General features: G+C 36.1%; 2 protein-coding genes across 2 annotated transcripts; one reads left to right on the plus strand and one right to left on the minus strand.

Annotated features, from left to right (window-relative positions):
• Positions 1-2,129: 2,129 nt before the first annotated feature.
• On the plus strand, positions 2,130-4,244 carry nitr7b (novel immune-type receptor 7b). The gene is made up of 6 exons (XM_026244819.1): positions 2,130-2,184; positions 2,718-3,074; positions 3,182-3,223; positions 3,364-3,501; positions 3,682-3,731; positions 3,867-4,244. The coding sequence occupies exons 1-6, from the start codon at positions 2,142-2,144 to the stop codon at positions 3,981-3,983; spliced, it is 747 nt and encodes a 248-aa protein (XP_026100604.1). The 5' UTR covers positions 2,130-2,141; the 3' UTR covers positions 3,984-4,244.
• Positions 4,245-9,752: 5,508 nt separating this feature from the next.
• Positions 9,753-11,492, minus strand: LOC113071464 (uncharacterized). Its single transcript, XM_026244820.1, has 6 exons — positions 11,443-11,492; positions 11,228-11,362; positions 11,006-11,131; positions 10,534-10,887; positions 10,296-10,406; positions 9,753-9,766 (listed from the first exon to the last, which is right to left on the minus strand). Exons 1-6 carry the CDS (start codon positions 11,486-11,488, stop codon positions 9,753-9,755), a joined length of 786 nt encoding a protein of 261 aa, XP_026100605.1. The 5' UTR covers positions 11,489-11,492.
• Between the last annotated feature and the right edge of the window lie 8,814 nt (positions 11,493-20,306).

Consider the following 20,306-nt stretch of genomic DNA (forward strand, 5'->3'; position numbering starts at 1 on the left):
GCTGGTGGCATGTCCAATTAAGGCGGGGCAAACTGCAAGAAACAGGACAGGAGAGAAGAATAGCAAGAAAGAGAACAACATCAAAAAAGAGAAAGACACAAAACAGCAGCACCAATACAACTCATATGCGTTACACTTGTGATCGATCAAAAGTCAAAAAAGGCAGCCGACTCGGCACATTATACAGTAGTATTTGTGGAAAAATGAAATTGTTACAATACACTGTAGGCCTTTATTTAATGCCATCAGCCTAAAACATGAGGTCAAGCTTCACTGAGTTGCAGTTTAGTCAGCCACTCTCACACTTTAATCATAAGTGTTTCAATGGAAAGTTACAGCTGCAGAGGTGAGAGCACTGATGGGGGCTATCTCATTCTTTCCATTCTCGGTCTTACTAGGTGATTGCAATTTTTTTTTTGGTCTGGGCTCATAGTCTAAAACAAGTGTATAAGTATCATGCTGCTGCTTTTACCAGCATCAGACAACAGAAAAAAAACTACTTACTACAACTAAATACATTTTCCATTTATAATTATTATGCACGCACCTAATGATTTTCTTATAATTGAGAGGTCACTGGAATATTTAAATATTCATGTTACAATTTAAATGTGAATTTAAAAGATATTAAACAGTGGACTTTTTATAAATAGTGACCAATTACAGATCGCAAGATATATGCTTTTCGCTTATTTAAAAAAAATGTTTTTGGAAATAAATGTGTCACAATCACTGTTTATGTGGTTTACATCTAATGAAGTGAGTGTGATCTCAGTTTTGTGAGTGGAAACAATAGACACAGACCTAAATCTTATATTTATGTTCAATTGTTACACTTAAGCTTAGTGTATGCATTACACACTGAAGCTGATGACCAAAGAATTCATCTGAATTAAGAACAAAAAAAAATAATGTAATTGCAGTTTCCTACACACGTTATAAAATATTCAGTCATAATTTAGGTGCTGTGTAGATTTACAGTATTTTATACAGAATAACAGTTTTTGCTAATGTAGTGGTATATAATGAAATTAAACAACTAATGAAACCTAAAACCAACTAAAGCTCAATCTTTGTGTGTTGGTCTGCTGAAGTTCACCTCACCAGGACTCGTTCTGCACTGAACTGTTATTTCCTGTCACTCCCTACAGGAAATGATGATTCTTTGTTTGCCACTTTATGATGAGAGGCTGCTTTTGTTTAAACACAGTCACGCGGTTTGTGGTGTGGTTGGTCTACAATCAAAATGCTCTCTAAAAAAAGAAAAAAAAGAAAAAAGAAGAAGAAAAAACTATACATGCAACTTATCTAATGATGTATGTACATGCATCTTCGCAATGTTGTCATTTAGCTAGTAGCCTACATATATATTTTACTTACAGCTATTGCACTACTCATTATGGGTTTCATAATTTATGTTAAATATATTATATTAATAATAGTAATAATAAAACCTTCTTTATCTTTTTGAAAATGTGCTGTTTATGTAGAGCTACCAGCTTGCCGAATCTGATGGCCCACAACATTTCAAACATACAAAAAAAAAAAGTTTCTATGACAGCAATGTCTCCACCTATTGGTTGACCTTTACCTTTAGTTTTGTGAATGTTTTAAGACTTTCTCAAGATTTGGCAATGTAACGATGCATCAGAGTCTGCCATTAAGTTTCTACATTTGGATGTAATGTTATATTTTAAACTGAATAACAACTAACTAGTTATTTGCTTGTTTGTTTGTTTGTTTTACAAGTAATTATATTATTTTGACATTTGAACTGATTTTAGAAGATAATACATAATGTACTGTAATGTAATAATAACTAGGTCTATAGACATACATCAGAAGTTTTATATATATATATATATATATAATAATCTATGAAAAATTATCTATGACGAAGGAATAAATAGAGAATTCAAGATCTATATGATCTGAACTTATTAGCATTATTTTATTATTATTATTATTATTATTATTATTACTAAATTTACACAAATTTTAGATGACCCTTCTGTACAGTGCATATTATAGTCTGCTTTAAAACAGATGGGCACATGTACAGTGTAAAGCCACACCCCCTTCAAATAAATAAAGCTGATATCGATTCTTCTCAGTTGAGCTGATTTGACTGGAATGTAAACATGAATTTGTCTGCAACACATCCTCTGATGCTCTTTTTGATAGGTAAATAAACTTTTGTGATGTTTGCTATAGAATGCGGGATAATGACAGAATGACAATGTTTGCCATGAATTGAACAAATATACATATAAACAATGTATAGCTACTGTAATATATTGTTCCAAGTGTTACATACAATATAATATAGTACATTTTCTACAAAATCTGTTCTTATCATTTAATTTGCCATTGTTTTGTCATTTAATTTTTAATCTTATGATTCTACATCACTTTCATGTAGTTCATTCTCAGTTTTAATGGGACAGTTCATTCAAAAATATGATTATGTAAGTTTTTTTTTTCTCCATACAATCTTTCAAGGAACTCTAATGTTGTTTGGACACCAACAGTCTTCATAATATAGTGTTTTGAGTTCCACAGAAAATAGTGTAATAAATCATAGAAATTACTTTGTAACAATGTGCCGTGCACAGTTATTTCGGACATGGTCCAACACAATGCGTTTAGTGCAGCTTTCTTCTGAATCTGAATTGATGTGTTTCACTTTTTTCCTCATAACATTATTTATTTTTTAGGTATCATCTTTGTAAAACAAGCATCTTTAACTTTAGTGAAAACTGTGAACATTGGAACGACTGTCACTCTTTTGTGTTCAAACATCTTGAAAGAGCCCAGCTACATAGCCTGGTTCAAGAAGACAAATGATTCTCTCCCGCTTTGCATTGCTACTCAATATGTGAGTGACAAACCACCAGACTCCATATATTTGAATGGATTTAACAAGAATCACATAGAGATGTCAGTGAACAGAACATTTTCTTCCTTGAAGATTGTAAAAGTGGACATCTCTGACTCTGGAATTTTTTACTGTGGAAGCTTTTTGACAAACCACATGATGTTTCACGACAAAACACAGTTAGTGGTAGTAAATGGTAATTTTTAAACTTCATTCCCTCAGTATCTTTTATAATTTTTCATATTCCGTGTAGTTACTATTCAGTTACCATTAATTACTTTGCATTCTATTTTATCTTTAAAGAGACTAATCATTCTGAAGAGGATATTGCAACTGTGGATTGTGGTATGTGTCATACATTTTAAACTATTTGGCACTCATTCATTGCGTTTTTTATTTCTAACTTACAATGATCTTGTTCTCTTTGTTTTTCCCATTATCTGTTTTCTTCTTCTTCTTCTTTTTCTTTTGAATGGTTTTAACAGGGGCGGCTGAAGAAAGTGTGAGATCCTGCCATGTATATTATACCCTGACACTGATCTTAAGCGGCTTGGTTTTGCTTTCCACTGTTTTACCGATTGTAATTTTCATCAGGTTTAAGAAAAGAAACAAGCAGAAAGGAGGCATGTGAACAATGCACTACCACATATAGAATAGTAAATACACTAGTATACTAGTATACTATTAGATTTTTTTTTTTTCTGCAATTCTGGGATTAATAATGATGATACAATATTTCTATAAACTGATAACTACTGTCTTAGGACAGCAAATAATAATGATGACTGTCTTTTTTTGTTTAGATGCCCAGCGCCATGAAAACAGTGACGAGATGAACCAACAGTTGGAGCAGGTACAGTATATTATAAAAAAATAATTTTTAACTTGCTGAGATTCACAAATGGTAAATGATGGGCCCATATAAATATAAATATAGAAAAAATGCATGAGCATTTTTTTATTGGTATATATACTGTATTATATACAGGCACAAGATGCAGACGTGAACTATGCAGCTCTAAGTTTAAACAAGAAGAAGAACAGAAGACCAGTAAGAAGATTGAAAGATGTGGAGCCTAATGTAGTTTATGCTGCCACACGGTGATCCACAGATCTTCAGACCCTATGTAACAAAACACAAGTGAAACACTGCTTATGCTAAACCATACATCACTGTTAACTGCATTGTATTGCACTGGTGTTAGATCCAGTCTTACTAGACTTTTCTCCGTCCTGATAAATTCAGACAATTTTTGAAAGAGGATACATTTTTATTCATGAATTCATGTTTTCATAATTCTAACATATTTAAAACATTAATTTCATCAAGTATTTCAACAATTGTAAATCCTGTTTAAATGCATTTATGGCACCTCTACAACATTAAACAGTCTGTGTAAATGTAGCTGTTGCTGCTTCAGATGCATCCTCTGTGTCACCTTTCCAGTATTAAGTTGGCATTAGGTACTCATTGCAGAATGATCTGAACTGTCTGTGTGGAAAAACTTCAGATCTGCAGATGGTGATATGGTGTAATGCCATGAAGGTTACAAATACTGATAAAAAAGATAGATAACACGGAACCATGGTATACATGAAATAGTCTTTATTATATCTGAAAAAAGGGTAAATCCAACTCAGGGATAAGGAGCAAAACACAAACACAACTTAGTAGACCCGACAAAGAAACATGAGGCAGACTATTCATTATACACTAGACTTGACGAAGGATAGACAGGTGCAGGGAATCAACTAATAATCAAACTAAACGAGGAAAGGAACATGACCAAATAAGGACAAACAGGAAAAGAAATGGGGCAAAACACCAAACAGTATCTCATGTTACCATGACTGACAGGCATGCTGCATTCAGATACATTTTGCGGGATCTAAACTGCTGTTTCGGTTGTGAGAGCTGTCAAGGTAAGTTATATACATAATTATTATTATTATTATTATTATTATTATTATATGTACAGTCAATTAAGCTATTTTAATAATAATAATAATAATAATAATAAAAGCTGATCTTTATTTTACCTGATTTAGTCAAACACAGAGAAAGAAAGCTATTGCCTTCAATATACAATCACAACTAATGCAATAAGTCGACCTACTAACTATGTTCCATAAACCACATATCATTCATAGACTATTATACTCACCATATCAAACTCTAGACTCAAATGACACTTTGGTTTAACACAGTTAAGTGCAAAGCATTAGGGTCATTCTTACTATTCTGTTCCATTTCAACTTGGCAACATTCTATCAAAAAAGTTTACATTTCCACGATTTAAACAATATATCTGAAGAAGGGCTAGTTAAACTACAAGAGAAATATATTCATCCAGCTCAGATTATTCATTAATTCAGTCAATATATATATATATTTTTTTATAAAATTCTTCACACATGCAAGGGTCATATTCCCACCCTGTTACTGGAAATCTCAATTCATAAGTGTTTTGAGTGAACAGTTATTGTAATATTTACATTCCCCCAGCCCCCCACCCCCGTCTCCACCCTTTTCCCTGGGGATGTATTTTAACACAGTGTTCATAAGTGACATTATGTTAAAAAAACGTATCAACACATTTCTTTTATAATAACAAGACATTGTAATGGAATTTTGGCCCCATTTTAAATTATTTAATTTTACCATTTAATTACCTACACTATAATATGCTCTGGTCCCCTCCCTGCTTACCATGTTGATGAGATGCATAGCAGATTGTCATCACTCAATGGCTGGATGTCTAAGTGGTGCCCACAGAAAAACATAGTTTTCATAGACAATCGGACGAGCTTTTGGGGCAGACCTGACCTGTTGAAAAGAGATGGTCTTCATCCCTCCTGGGGTGACACCGCTCTTCTCTCTAGAAATATGGCACATGGTCTTAGTTTTATACTTGACTAACTGGGGCCCAGGTCAGGAAGCAGAAAGACTGGCTAAACCGACCGTCTGCTAGCTGCCTCCCGTCACAGAGGTCAGTTAATTCTCAGCACACATAGACTCTTTCACCTAGATATCATGCTATATAGACTGTGTCTGTTCCCCAAACTAGAAAATACAAAATAAACGTCCAATTTAAGAGTAACAATTTAGATGCAATACGGATAAACAAACAATAAAGCTTGGCTTATTGAATATCAGGTTCTTATCCACGAAAGCACTTCTAGATTTATCTAGAATCTAGATTTGCTCTGTTTGACAGAAACCTGGCTAAAACCTGATGATTACATTATTTTAAATGAGTCATCCCACCCCCCACCCCCAGAATTACTGTTATAAACATTAGCCACGTACAAAAGGTAAAGGGGGAGGTGTAGCTTCAATTTATAACAATGTTTTCAGGATTTCTAAAAGGGCAGGCTTCAAGTATAAGCATTTATAGACATTCTGAACTCTATTGGGGTTAGACAACACGTCTCAGGACCTACTCATTGTCGAAATCATACTCTAGATTTAATACTGTCACTTGGAATTGATGTTGATGGTGTTGAAATTATGCAGCCAAGTGATGATATTTCAGATCATTATTTAGTTTTGTGCAAACTTCATATAGCTAAAACTGTAAATACTTCTTGGTAGAACCATCACTTCTCACTTCAATCTTCCTGATGTATCCCAATTCCTTAGCATATGCAAAACCTCAGAACAACTTGATGATGTAACAGAAACTATGGACTTTCATTTTTCTAGCATTTTAAATACAGATGCTTGAGACTTAAGGAATGTTAAGGAAAACAGTCTGACACCATGGTATACTGAGCATACTCGCACCCTAAAGAGAGCAGCCCGAAAAATGGAGCGCAGCTGGAGGAAAACAAAATTAGAGGCATTCCGTATTGCTTGGCAGGAAAGTCACCTATCCTACAGAAAAGCATTAAAAACTGCTAGATCTGATTACTTTTTGTCTCTTTTAGAAGAAAACAAACATTAACCCAGGTAGTTCTTCAATACTGTGGCTAAATTAATGAAAAAATAAAGCATAAACAAGTGTTGACATTTCCCAACATCACAACAGTAATGATTTTAACAACTACTTTACTTCTAAGATCAATACTATTAGAGATAAAATTGTAACCATGCAGCCGTCAGCTACAGTATCGTATCAGACCCCTGAGGAACGATTCAACTCATTCTCTACTATTGGAGAGGAAGAATTGTATAAACTTGTTAAATCAACTAAACAAACAACACGTACTGTGTGTTAGACCCTCTTCCATCTAAGCTCCTAAAAGAGGTGCTTCCAGAAGTCATAGATCCCCTTCTGACTATTATCAATTACAAATTGTCATTTGGATATGTCTCCAAAACCTTCCAACTGGCTGTTATTAAGCCTATCATGAAAAAAACACAACTTGACCCCAAAGAACTAATTAATTATAGACCGATCTTGAATCTCCCGTTTTTCTCCAAGATACTAGAAAAGGCATTATCCTCACAATTATGTTTCTTCTTAGAGAAAACCAGTATCTGTGAGGATTTCCAGTCAGGATTTATACCATATCATATTATAGTACTGAGACTGCTCTCCTTAGAGATACAAATGATCTGCTCTTATCATCTGATCGTGGTTGTATCTTTCTATTAGTGCTATTGGATCTTAGTGCTGCATTCGATCACACCATTCTTTTGCATAGACTAGAAAACTTTGTTGGCATTAATGGAAGTGCATTAGCATGGTTAAAATCTACTTATATGACGGCCATCAATTCGTAGCAGAATAAACATCCCAAGGTCAAAATGTAATAGTATTATTATACTTGTGGGGACATTTGGATAACGTGGGGAAACCAGTACACACACCCCCACACACATTGTAATGGTGCAGTGTGTGTAGGCCAACCGTCTCATGTGTTCTTGGCTTCGTTTGGTGCATCAGTTTATCACAGATGAGAAGCTCTGGTGAACACAACACTTGTTTACTGAACATTCAGAGGTGAATATAATATAATATTGCCACTGCAGATTACAGTGTGTGCATCTCCTCTCCCCCCTCTGCTACCACATACATTCTCTCACATGATCTCAATCACGGGGCACTGTTCTCGATATTATAATCACTATACAATGTAATTAGAACATTATTTATTTTTCTTTAAAATTTCAATACCTACATAATACTCCCTTATCCATCAAGAAAATCATATCTACAACAAAATCCTTGAAATGAGGCACAATACAAAATATATGTATCATGAACAAGACAAAACACATCTTTATGAACAGGGGGCTAAAAAAACCCAAAACATTTTCTTATTAAACCTATACATCAGCAGATCCTTAAGGCATGAATATGTCAGCATGCATAGAAAAACAATTCCAAATGTTACATATCAACCTTACATAAACCAAAGAAACTGGGAAGCACATCCCGAAAGGACAATGTAGTGGTAGGTAACTCAGAAGTTACTCCGACTGCTACCACGCCACGTGCATTCTCTCACACAATCACAGGGCAATGTTATTACGATATTATAACCACAGTTCTATACAATGTATTAGAACGTTTTTTATACTTTTACATTTAAATCCCTAGAAATGGCAAAATCAAAACAATTTAAATACATTTTCTAATCAACATAACATTCAATAATAAACTATCTTTGAACCTTGTGGGCCCTGGTTATGGGTCATTTCTCTGCTCTGGGTAAAGATTTGATAATGCTTATCTTATCAATAATTTGTGCTGAGAAACTAAAACTAAAATGTAAGCACTCAGAGTCTCCTTTTAACAACTCAAACATATTTGCGGACGCTAGTGAGTTTCCAAAGTTTTATGGTGATATTCCATAGACATAATTGTTTATACTGTACAAACAGTATTTTCTATCCCCTTCACCTAAATCTTGCACAAAACTTTCAGAATTTTGTGATTTTTCAAAAAACTTAATTTAGCATTATTTACAAGCTGATTTTCTCATGAAAACAAAAAAAAAATGTACAAGGATTCTGGATCTTTGTGGGAACATTTTGTCTCCATTATGTAGGGCAAGGGTGTCCAATCCTGTTCTTGGAGGCCCACATTCCTGCAGAGTTTACATACAACCACAAATAAATGCACCTGAAACAGTTAATAAAGGTCTAATACTGGGCATACTACTATCAGGAAGGTGTGTTGAGGAAAGTTGGAGCTTAACTCTGCAGGACAGTGGCCCACAGGAGGAGGATTGGACAACCCTGATGCAAGGAATACCTGAACCACACACACACACACACAACAACAACAACAGCAGCAAAGACAGAAATCATGCAACTAAACTTGTTAAATAATGCAATTTTATGTACCAAAAAAACAAAAAAAAACAAAACACGGCATAATTGCAAATGTTAACAAATACTTCAAAAGCAGGAGAATAATAACATAATTTAACCTGTGAAACTGCATTTTCATTCATTTATTTAGCAAATGCTGTTATCCAAAGCCACTTAAGAATGTTAACTGAAATTTTAACATTATTTCTGAATGTAGCCTAATAATAAAATGTGATGTGAGCCTATAGCGACTTTTTCTCTCTCACAAAATGCAATTATATATGAATAGCTTTTTTTTTTTTTTTACAATGCAGCAAACATTTACATTCCTTTCTTCTCTCTCTCTCTCTCTGGTTTGAGTAGAAAGTGCTGTACTTTGTTATTAGCATAACACTTTGGCTATTATTATTATTACAGACAAAGAAAAAGTTGTAAAGCTAAAATAACATTATTAACCGGTATTTTTCTAGGCAAACTGTTGATGATTATTCAGGGGAATACAGAAATGTTAAAATATGGATTCTTGTTTTAGTTTTTTTAAGCCCTGCTATCAACTAGTGCTTGATGAACTGGTTATAAATGATTCTTGTCTCTTCTTGGTTTAAGGCATCAGTATCCACAATCTGCCAAGAGAAAAATAGAAAATAAAATCAAAATTTTGTATTCTGCTACAAATTTGCTGTTTAATCTACTATAAAAAGTCACAGTTTTTTGTAAAGTTAATTCAGTCACTACAAGCAATATAACTTCTAGAAAGAAAAAATATTCACTACAGTAACTGAATATAATATTTGAATGTTTCACTATGATACTTTGTTCAATACATCACCATCCTGGAAGCTGAAGTAATTTAGTATTGCATAGTTAAAAATTAAAACCTAACCTCATTTACAGTAGATGTAGTTTTATCATTTTTGTATTTTAATCACTTTCTGTTTTTAAATTCTGAGAATAGAAAAGGCAGTTACCTGCTTCCATTGATTATTGGGATGATTCAAAGTATCTTAATAAATACAAATAAAATTTATGGTTAAAAATATGATGATATATATGGCTCTGTGAAAAGATGAAGCTAGTTATAAGATATAAAGATATTATATTATACTAGATATAAAGTATACATAGAGACAAAGAAGCACAACTACTGTATACCTCTAATGTGGATCTTTTGAATCACTATCAGCAGAATTGTAATCACAATCATGGTCATGATGTTCAGTGTTGCCAGAATTACAGTAATTGGGTTCCACGTGAACTGTAAATCTGAAATAGTCACATAGATGTGAGATTTAATGTGCTACAATAAATACATAAAATATGTCGCATTCAACTTATGACCAAAGAAATTGCAGTACTAATTTTTTTTTTTTTCTAGAAAATCAAGTATTACCTTCAACAATTAATTTAGTTCCATTTCCAAAGTGTATCTTCCCACATGTGGCAATAGCGCAGTAATAAATCCCAGCATCAGATGATCTGAGTTCAGTCTGAGAGAGACTATAGACACAGCTCTGGGTAGAAGAGCCATTCTCTGATCTCTCCATACACTGATCACTCCTGTTATCATGAGTGTAAATGAGTCCTGGATGAGAATGTTCTGACGAATGTCTGAACCAGTAGACGCTGTATTCTCCTTCACAGATCTGACTGATGACCGAACACTGCAGAGACACTGAATCTCCTGGATGAAGTCTGTCAAATACAGGCCGCTGGAGAACTGTGGCCTCACTGGCAGAATCTTTACCTTTAAAAGAAATCCATCAAGATGATGTTATTTTCTACTAATACAATTTTAGTTTATTAATACAGGAGTGACAGCAGTGAAAGTTCTCACAAAACAGCTCGTTTAAAAGAAGTCTCACCACTGTGTAGCAAAATCGTCCCTTCTCCAAACTCAATTGTGCTGATGAAGGTCACAGCACAATAGTAGTTTGCAAAATCATTTTCCTTCAGGTTAATGATGCTCATATTGAAAAAGTTAGTTCCAACTTCAAAAGAATACCGTTCGACTTTGTCAAATCCATTTTGATATATAAAACCTCCTGAGAGATGATTTGAATATGCAATAAGAAGAGGTTTTTTGCCAACAGTCTGTTTAAACCATGAAACAGTGTGTATCATGTCAAATGAATAAGAGCATGGTAAAATCACACTGCTCCCAAGTTCAGCAACTACAAAAGGATACTGGTGAATGACACCCTTTATCTGACATGTGCCACCTAAAAACAAATAAGTAATATGATAAGGAAATCTTATATGAAAATGAATGCTCAACAATCAAGATACTAGTCAAACTTACATGCAAACATGGAGAGAGAAACGAAAAACAATACTCTGAACTTCATTCTGCAGAACTTGGCAATTTAATCTAAAAGAGAAATATAAACTGCAAAAAATTTTTTGGAATGATTAAGAGAACTTAAAATTATTAATATAAATTGATGAAGCTCAGAGGAAATACTTACTTTCCAAGAAAGATTATTAGCTAATATAATCCTCTAAAAAGAAATTTGGCTCATGGAAGTAAATAAAAAAAGAGATCAGATTACAACTGCACAATAAATTCTAAATATTTTCATTTCACAGTTTGAAATAAACTGGTTATGTGGTGGACAGTGTCCGTTGTGTTCAGATGCTTCCTCTTTTATACACCACCATTTTCAAAGATCAAACACTTTGACACTTTGACGTTTGACTGGTTGTTTTAGAGAAAGGGGCAGAACTATATACTGCCATGAGTCATTTTCATGATTGTGTCTTTACACACACCAGTATGGGGATAGCAGTAAGAATTGGCACAAGCAAAAAACAAAACAAACAAAAAACACACTCAATAAAGTCACATTTAGCTGTATGAGTGACTCAATACAGCATAATTTATGTTGGTTTATTGATACCCCGGGCTTCCTTGGAGTTGGTTGTACTTGTTTACTGTACCTGACCACAGCAGTCAAGTCAAGTCACCTTTATTTATAAAGCGCTTTAAACAAAATACATTGCATCAAAGCAACATTCATTAGGAAAACAGTGTGTCAATAATGCAATATGATAGTTAAAGGCAATTCATCATTGAATTCAGTGATGTCATCTCTGTTCAGTTAAATAGTGTCTGTGCATTTATTTGCAATCAACGAAATCGCTATAGATGAAGTGACCCCAACTAAGCAAGCCAGAGGCGACAGCGGCAAGGAACCGAAACTCCACTGGTGACAGAATGGAGAAAAAAACCTTGTGAGAAACCCGTCTCAGTTGGGGGGCCAGTTCTCCTCTGACCAGACAAAACCAGTAGTTCAATTCCAGGCTGCAGCAAAGTCAGATTGTGCAGAAGAATCATCTGTTTTCTGTGGTCTTGTCCTGGTGGTCCTCTGAGACAAGGTCTTTACAGGGGATCTGTATCTGGGCCTCTAGTTGTCCTGGTCTCCGCTGTCTTTCAGGGCAGTAGAGGTCCTTTCTAGGTGCTGATCCACCATCTGGTCTGGATACATAATGGATCCGGGTGAGTGCAGTGACCCTCTGATCTGGATACAGAGTGGATCTGGTGGCTACTGTGACCTCGGAATAAGAGAGAAACAGACAAAGTTTCTGGAGCCTTCAAAATGGTCTCTCAGTTTGGTTCACTAGGTTACACAATCTTGGGGAAGACTGCTGATCTAACAGTTACTGATACACTTCACATGGAGGGTAAGCCACAAACATTAATTGCCAAAGAAGCTAGCTGTTCACAGAGTGCTGTATCGAAGAGTGTTAACAGAAAGTTGAGTGGAAGGAAAAAGTGTGGAAGAAAAAGATGCACAATCAACCGAGAGAACCGCAGCCTTATGAGGATTGTCAAGCGAAATTGATTAAAGAATTTGAGTTAATTTCACAAGGAATGGAAGGAGGCTGGGGTCAAAGCATCAAGAGGTCTTAGAGTTTGGAGGAAGGGTGGATAATCTATGTGGTATTGTCAAGAGGAAAATGAGAAACAAGAGACCTAAAAATGCAGATGAACTGAAGGCCACTGTCAAAGAAACCTGGGCTTCCACACCACCTCAGAAGTGCGACAAACTGATCACCTCCATGTAACTACAAATTGAGGCAGTAATTAAAGCAAAATAAGCCCCTACCAAGTATTGAGTGCATGTACAGTAAATGGACATACTGTCCAGCAATTCACTAAAATACATTTTTATTTGTCTTATGAAGTATTCAAATTTGTTGTGAGAGTGTATTTTTTTTTTTTTTTTTAATGTAAAATAATTAAAAGAACAAAATATGTAAACTACTTCAGTATGTGTGCATTGATTTTATTAAGTACACAAGTTTCACAGTTTGAGTTGAATTACAGAAATAATTGAAGTTTTCATGACATTCCAATGTATTGAGATGCACCTGTATATCCATGCTGCTTTTAGTGTGCAGAAACTATTAAAATGGTGGAGTGGAAAAGGGAGCATGGCTGAATGAGTATTAGAATTTGTTGCGCTTGGCACAATTGCACTTATTATAATTATATATGTGTCCTCTATACTTATATGGCTTTCAATAGATTCAGTGGTTGGAGTTGGGATAATAATCACTCTCTACGCCAATGGTCCCCAACCTTTTTAGCACCAAGGACCGATTTAATATCAGACAAAATTTTCACAGACCGGGCTTTATGGTGTGATGGATAAATACAAAATAAAATGATACGACTGGCATAAAAACTGTGGTATATTGTAAATATAATAATACATATGAATCCATTGTGTATTCGTATAAAACTTTATTTAGCAGCGTCCTTTTAACATCGTGCCAACAACATAACATGAATAAAATCCTCTCTGCCCCCTAACCCACTTTTTTTCACTGATTATGGTCACTATGGTGACATTTAAACATGCCTAAAAAATAAGATTCACCACAAAAACAAATATAAAATCCATGAAAATAACACAGAGCATCTGGCCTTTTTCCAAAATAAAAGGTCGTTATGGCTCAGCATACTTCTACCTCCACCTCTGCAGTGTTAATTTTGACACGAAATTTTAATTTAGTTTTAGTCTTAGTCTTTTGACTATAATTCTTTTTAGTTTTAGTCAAGTTTTAGTCATCTGATTTGTTTTAATTTTAGTCTTATTTTAGTCGACTAAAATTGCTTGGTATTTTAGTCGACTAAAATTGCTTGGTATTTTAGTCGACTAAAATAAGACTAAAATCAATAACAGATTTACTAGACAATTTTTTACAGCTGGTATAGGAAACAAACTTAACCAAAATATATAAAACACAATTCAACTTTATTTCAACACAACTGTGTCTTTATTTCGATTCAAAAGCTTTTATGCAGCAACAAACACTGTCATGATAATGTAAACAATAACTAGCTGCCAATTGACCATCAATAAAAGAAAAATAAAGTTAGGTCCAGGACCTTAAAGCTTACAGCTGAGCTGAACAATAAGTGCATACATTTAAAGTAAATATTTAATAAGTTGGCAGCTAGGTGGATAAAAAAAGTAACAAGATTTTATAAGGTATTCATTTGTCTAGCAATATTGTATGTTTTAAATACTACAATATTGCTAGATTTGTATTTATAATGATAGGATGTGAACATTCATGTTTCACATGACTAATATAGAAATATTTGTGATATTGTCAACAAGTAGAACATTATAAAATATACTAAACATTAGTATTAATCAAATGTATTTATCATGATATTACGTATTAGTATTGTGCTCGCATCTAATTTGAAGAAGGGGCTATTTTACAGTACTTTTCAGTTCGTAATATTTAATGCTACAACATCTACGCACTGCACTATTCCAATTTTGCTTAGCTCAATAAACAAAAGAACATCGTTGTAAAATTACATTTGAGAAAATGTCCGGGTGGCTCGTCTGTAAATGTCTTTTCAAATTGGTTGTGTTCTTGCCACGAATGAGCGCTCTGCGTGCTTTACACTTTGTTTTTCTTTTGTTCGTCGTCAAACGTGAAGTGAGCTGTGGACATTTTGTCGCTCTTTTAGACAGTAGGGACTTTAAGCAACAGCTGCGAATGGAACGGCTACAGTGACCGGAAGTTTGCCGTCACACCGCTGTAGCCAAGAACGTAAAAGTCACTAAGCAACGGTAAAACAGAACAGCGCAACGCAGCATTAATTCATTTATTGAGATCCAAAAAAATATATAATTTAAAAAAGCAAGAGAAGGATTGCTTTTGGCGTTAAATGACAATCTTTTGTCAGAAGAGGAGTTTTTAATATTGTATGATGTAAATAAGTCTAAAAACATAACATTTATTTACCTAACCTCTCACGTTGTAGCGACTCCGGCAAATCAGCTGTTCTCCCGTAGTAGACCGTTAAATTAGAACGTCAGAAAGTAGCAGTTAAATTCGCGCAGGCGCAATACAACGCCAGAATGCCGTTGCCGTTCCACCAGCTGTTGCTTAAAGTCCCTATCACCTCTTCGAATGCCGACTTCCCGGGAACTCATTTAAAAACTGAAAACCTTCGCTTCACGTCTCAATAAGTCAGGCTCTGATTGGTTCTCTTCTCTCATGCAGTCTGTTCTGTTTTGCCGGTTCTTTTGCTCATTCCTCGCATCTCTCCCGTCTGCTGATTTGATTTTCGTCACAGTCTATTTTCGTCTCGTCCTTTATTCGTTGACGATAATGTCAATCAATTTAGTCATAGTTTTAGTCTCCATCAGTGCCTTCTAGTTTAGTTTTCGTTTCGTTTTCGTCGGCAAAAATATATTCGTGACGAAAATAATGACGAAAATATTTAGTCAACGAAATTAACACTGCACCTCTGTTATTTGTTTTGCAAAAATCCACTGCTCACGGCTCTTCTGGTCCAGTCAGCGCAAGGCTGTGCCACAGTGTTGTTTTGTGCTGAAAATGTAAAAAATATATATAATGAGCGAGTACATCATGAATCCATTTTCCAAACCGTGTTTTTGTCTTATCCTGAATCACTATAGTACATCTATAATTAGTGTTTATATTCAGACTATTTTAGTCTGGTTGGGGTCAGCAATGCTGCAGAGTAGCACAGTACCTGCGTGACTCGCAATAGATGTAAACAGAGAGAAGTTGCTCAGGCTACAATGTTCTTCCGCCAGACGCGAGCACCAAAATTTACCAACTGCAGCTTTAATGTAAATTATTTATTCCTTCTTGTGCGGCCTGGTAGCAAATGACCCGGGGGTTGGGGACTACTGCTCAACGCCACGTCTGTGACTGATGCAAAATTTGATATCGCTTCGATAGACCAATCTACTTTGAGTGTAAACTAATTGAGCCAATCCACATTGGTATGCAATTATTGCATCCAGCTGCTGCTGATCACAGCGTGAGTATAAGAAGGCAGTGGGTGCAATGCATACCAGCTTTTCGATTCGAAGCCAAGCAACAGTATTGTTCTGCTTACCTCAACTGTGTCTATGGTGAACTGCGAGTTCAGCATGCTCTGGGAAGCTTCCTGTGTTGGCGAGACAGCGGCGGTCTTTCCAGTGTCGAGTGGGTTGCACACTTCAGGCTGCACTACCCCCGGTCGTGTTGCAAGCGGCCATCTACCCTGTGTGCCTCAGCACTAAAAAGGCATTTCCTAAGAGCAAATTTCCTCTAAAAGAGCTCCACGGGTGCATCTTTATAAAGACGATGGATCGTCCTTATAAGGATGTCGTTTCACCCGTGCGTTTCTGGATGCTGTCGTTACCTGGCACCGGGTGATGGTCAGAATCGCTGCCTCAAGCACACTGAGCTGCAAACCAGGCTCCGCTACCTTTTGGCAACCGACAGACGAGAACCACTTCTGGCAGTAGCACGGGTGATTTGATGGTCACAAGTGGTGGCAGTAGCATCCGCAGCAGCCTCCAGCAAAGCAGCGCCATGGAGCCGGACGTGGGTGGGCTGCCCCGCCTGTCCAGGCCCCCGCCAAACTTGGTGGTAAATGAACGAGCAAGTGGCCTTGAGACAGGCGACCCAAAGATGGAGGGATCTGCGGACCATCACAAAGCTTCAGGACCTCAGACCAACTCTTTGTCTGTTACAGAGGCCGGCAGAAGGGGAGTGCCGTCTCTAAGCAGAGGATGGCCCACTGGATTGTGTATGCCATAGCCCTGGCTTATCAGGCTCAGTGTGTGCCCTGCCCGTTCAGGTTGCGAGCTCACTCAACTAGAAGTGTTGCATCCTCCTGGGCATTGGCTCGTGGTGCCTCACTGACAGATATTTGTGGAGCTGCAGGCTGGACGACCCCTAACACGTTTGCTAGGTTCTATAGCCTTCGTGTAGAGCCAGTATCCTCCTGTGTTCTCACCTCAAATGGATAGTGGCACTGAGAGGCCCCGGTTAGTGTTTGCTTGCTTAAACTGCTCCAGAGTGTCCGTACTGTAGACCATGTTGAGATCCTCCACCACCCTAGGCAGCTGGACACAGCGGAATGTCCGGCGCCAGGCCTTCATAATGAATCCGTGAGAACCATGGAAGGCTGTGTTCCATATTGAGACCTAAGTGGTACTCGTATGTATATAGTCCACGGTATAGCCTTAGAGCCCATGTTTCGCCGACAGACTTCTGCCTTCCCAAGAGGGTTTTAATCACCTCAAATTTCTCCATATACTCCTAGACGGAAGCTATATGTGTATTTGCCCCCGAGACCTCCTTCGGGAGGGATGGGGCTTCCGCAGCGTCCCTGTTCCAAGTGGAATGGGAATGTTTTCCCAGTGTTATCCTATCTCACCCAGTGAGGTAGTGATTTGATTGGTGAGTGGAACTACTTGTTCCGAGCCCCGGCCTATACCTAATAGGGGCACAGGCGGCTCGCACAGGGCACTGGAAGAGGCAGCACCCTTGGCGTGTTGGTAGACCCCACGGCCCGGCGCCATGGTTGCTGTACCGACGCTGAGCTGCCGGGTCTCTGGCTCGGCTCCTCAGTGAAAACCTGGTATGCAATGTGTATTGAAATGTGTATTGGCTCATTTAGTTTACACTGGATGTAGATTTGTCTATCAAAAGCGATATCCCATTTTGCATCGGTCACCGACGTGGCGTCTCCGTTCCCTCCTTCAGGGAACGAGGGTTATCAAACGTAGCCGATACACTCTGTTGCTACTGTCTGATTACATTTCTGGCTACATTTAAAATCGAAATATATTGATCATTTAATATTTGTTGTAATGCTAAAATGTTTGTTTTCAACTTCCAAATGCTGTAGGTGTCCAATGACTGAGAAATAATTATTTAATTGCGGAAAATGTAACCTTATTTAAAGGTGTTTAGTAGGACCATGATTTTGCATACCATTGCATGAATGACTGCCTGACACATAATATATTATTATATTTATGATTGAAAATAAAATTATTAATTAGTCAGAGAGACTAGTTGCTATGCATAAAGGGGCCATCAGTGTCTTCTTATGGATGAATTGTTTGTCATTGAGTCAGTGTTGCTGATGCAAAGTAGTTACCAAACACTAACTAAATTAGGACCACAGCAAACACTAAGTAACTAAATTAGGATACAATAATGAGTCATTTTAAAACTGTTAAACATTAAACTGTTGATTACTTCAAAACTTTCCTTCATCTGGGAGATGACGGTGGACATGAGTTAGGCTGAACTGATTGTTACATAGCATTAATTTTTCTGCAACAGACCCACTGCTGCTCTTATTAGGTAAATAAACCTTTGTGATATTTGCTATAGAATGTAGGACAATAACAGAATGACAATGTTTGCCATAAATTGAATAAATAAATAACAGCAACAGTAATATATAACTATGTATAGCTACTATACTATACTGTACCACGTTATATACAATATAGCATAATATAGTAAATGTTCTACAAAATCATTTATATCAATTAATTTGCCATTGCTTTTTCATTAAATTTTTAATCTTATGATTATACATGACATTAGTTTAGTTCCTTCTTAGTTTTGAAGGATGTGGAGCCTAATGTAGTTTATGCTGCCACACGGTGATCCACAGATCATCAGACCCTATGTAACAAAACACAAGTGAAACTCTGCTTATGCTAAACCACACATCACTGTTAATTGCATTGTATTGAGCTAGTGTTAGATCCAGTCTTACTAGACTTTTCTCCGTCCTGACAAATTCAGAAAATGTATGAACAATAATCTGTTTTCATTCATGAATTCATGTTTTCATATATATAACATCATATTTAAAACATTAATTTAATAAAATATTTCAACAATTGTTTAAAAAAGTTTACATTTCCATGATTTAAAAAGAGTTAGAACGAGTTGCATAAATGTTATAAAGAGCAAAAAAATTTCCCTCAGTGCTCTTAAGGGTCAAAGAAAGTTTATGATTGAATGCTCTGTTAATTAGAAACTGTGTTTAAAGGGTCAGTTCACCGAAAAATTTAAATTAGCTTGTGTTTGGGGTGTTGCAGTCGAACAGTCCAGAAGTCATCAAATTAAGTGCGCACATTCATATTAAATGTGCCTCACACAGTTCTGGGGGTCGGGGGTGGCTTTGAATAAAGGCCTTCTGTAGTGAATCCATATGTTTTTGCAAGAAAAAAATATACTTTTTTTCAAATACAATAAAGACTTTTCTCTCGCTTCCGTTATCTGTCATACATGGAAGCCACTCATAATAAACGTGCCTCACATTTAAAATTCCATTAAAATTTTTGTTAATGTTGAAATTACATTGTGCCTCAAAATACGGCAACTTTTTTCAAGATAATAAACACTCTGTTAAAAAACATTTGCAGGGTAAAGGGAGGGACATTTAGCTCTTATAAAATGTACATTTTACAATAACTGTGCATTCCAAACGTTTATTAATTGAGTTGAGAATGTCCTGTAACACAGAAGACATTTGACTCTGGGATGTGTTAAGAATTTCATGAAAAATTATTAAAGAATATTAACCTCAGCTGGACCAATATGTGTTTCTTGTAGTTTAAAAAGCCCTTCTTCAGATAAAATGTTAAAATGCATAATAAATTAATTATAAGCACCAATACATGCTGTAAACACTTGTTTATCTAGTTTTTACATCCACTGTTACAATATGTCCACCCTACTGTGAAAAACAGTAACAGGAGAGGCATTTTATGCTAAAGTCAGACAATTCTACTCACATGATGAGCAACAAGCTAGTGCGTAATGATCACTCAGAAAGACTGTCAACCTGTTCATTAA

This window comes from Carassius auratus, unplaced genomic scaffold (assembly GCF_003368295.1).
Source record: "Carassius auratus strain Wakin unplaced genomic scaffold, ASM336829v1 scaf_tig00007368, whole genome shotgun sequence".
Taxonomy (NCBI): domain Eukaryota; kingdom Metazoa; phylum Chordata; class Actinopteri; order Cypriniformes; family Cyprinidae; genus Carassius; species Carassius auratus.

Excerpts from the sequence above, each read along its gene's own strand:
- nitr7b (XM_026244819.1), top strand. The coding sequence starts at position 2,142 with ATGAATTTGTCTGCAACACATCCTCTGATGCTCTTTTTGATAG. Across the intron at positions 3,502-3,681 it reads AAGAAACAAGCAGAAAGGAG|ATGCCCAGCGCCATGAAAAC; the intron begins GCATGTGAACAA and ends TTTTTTGTTTAG. Across the intron at positions 3,732-3,866 it reads TGAACCAACAGTTGGAGCAG|GCACAAGATGCAGACGTGAA; the intron begins GTACAGTATATT and ends TATTATATACAG.
- LOC113071464 (XM_026244820.1), bottom strand. The coding sequence starts at position 11,488 with ATGAAGTTCAGAGTATTGTTTTTCGTTTCTCTCTCCATGTTTGCAT. Across the intron at positions 11,363-11,442 it reads TTCTCTCTCCATGTTTGCAT|GTGGCACATGTCAGATAAAG; the intron begins GTAAGTTTGACT and ends ATTTGTTTTTAG. Across the intron at positions 10,407-10,533 it reads AACTAAATTAATTGTTGAAG|ATTTACAGTTCACGTGGAAC; the intron begins GTAATACTTGAT and ends TGACTATTTCAG.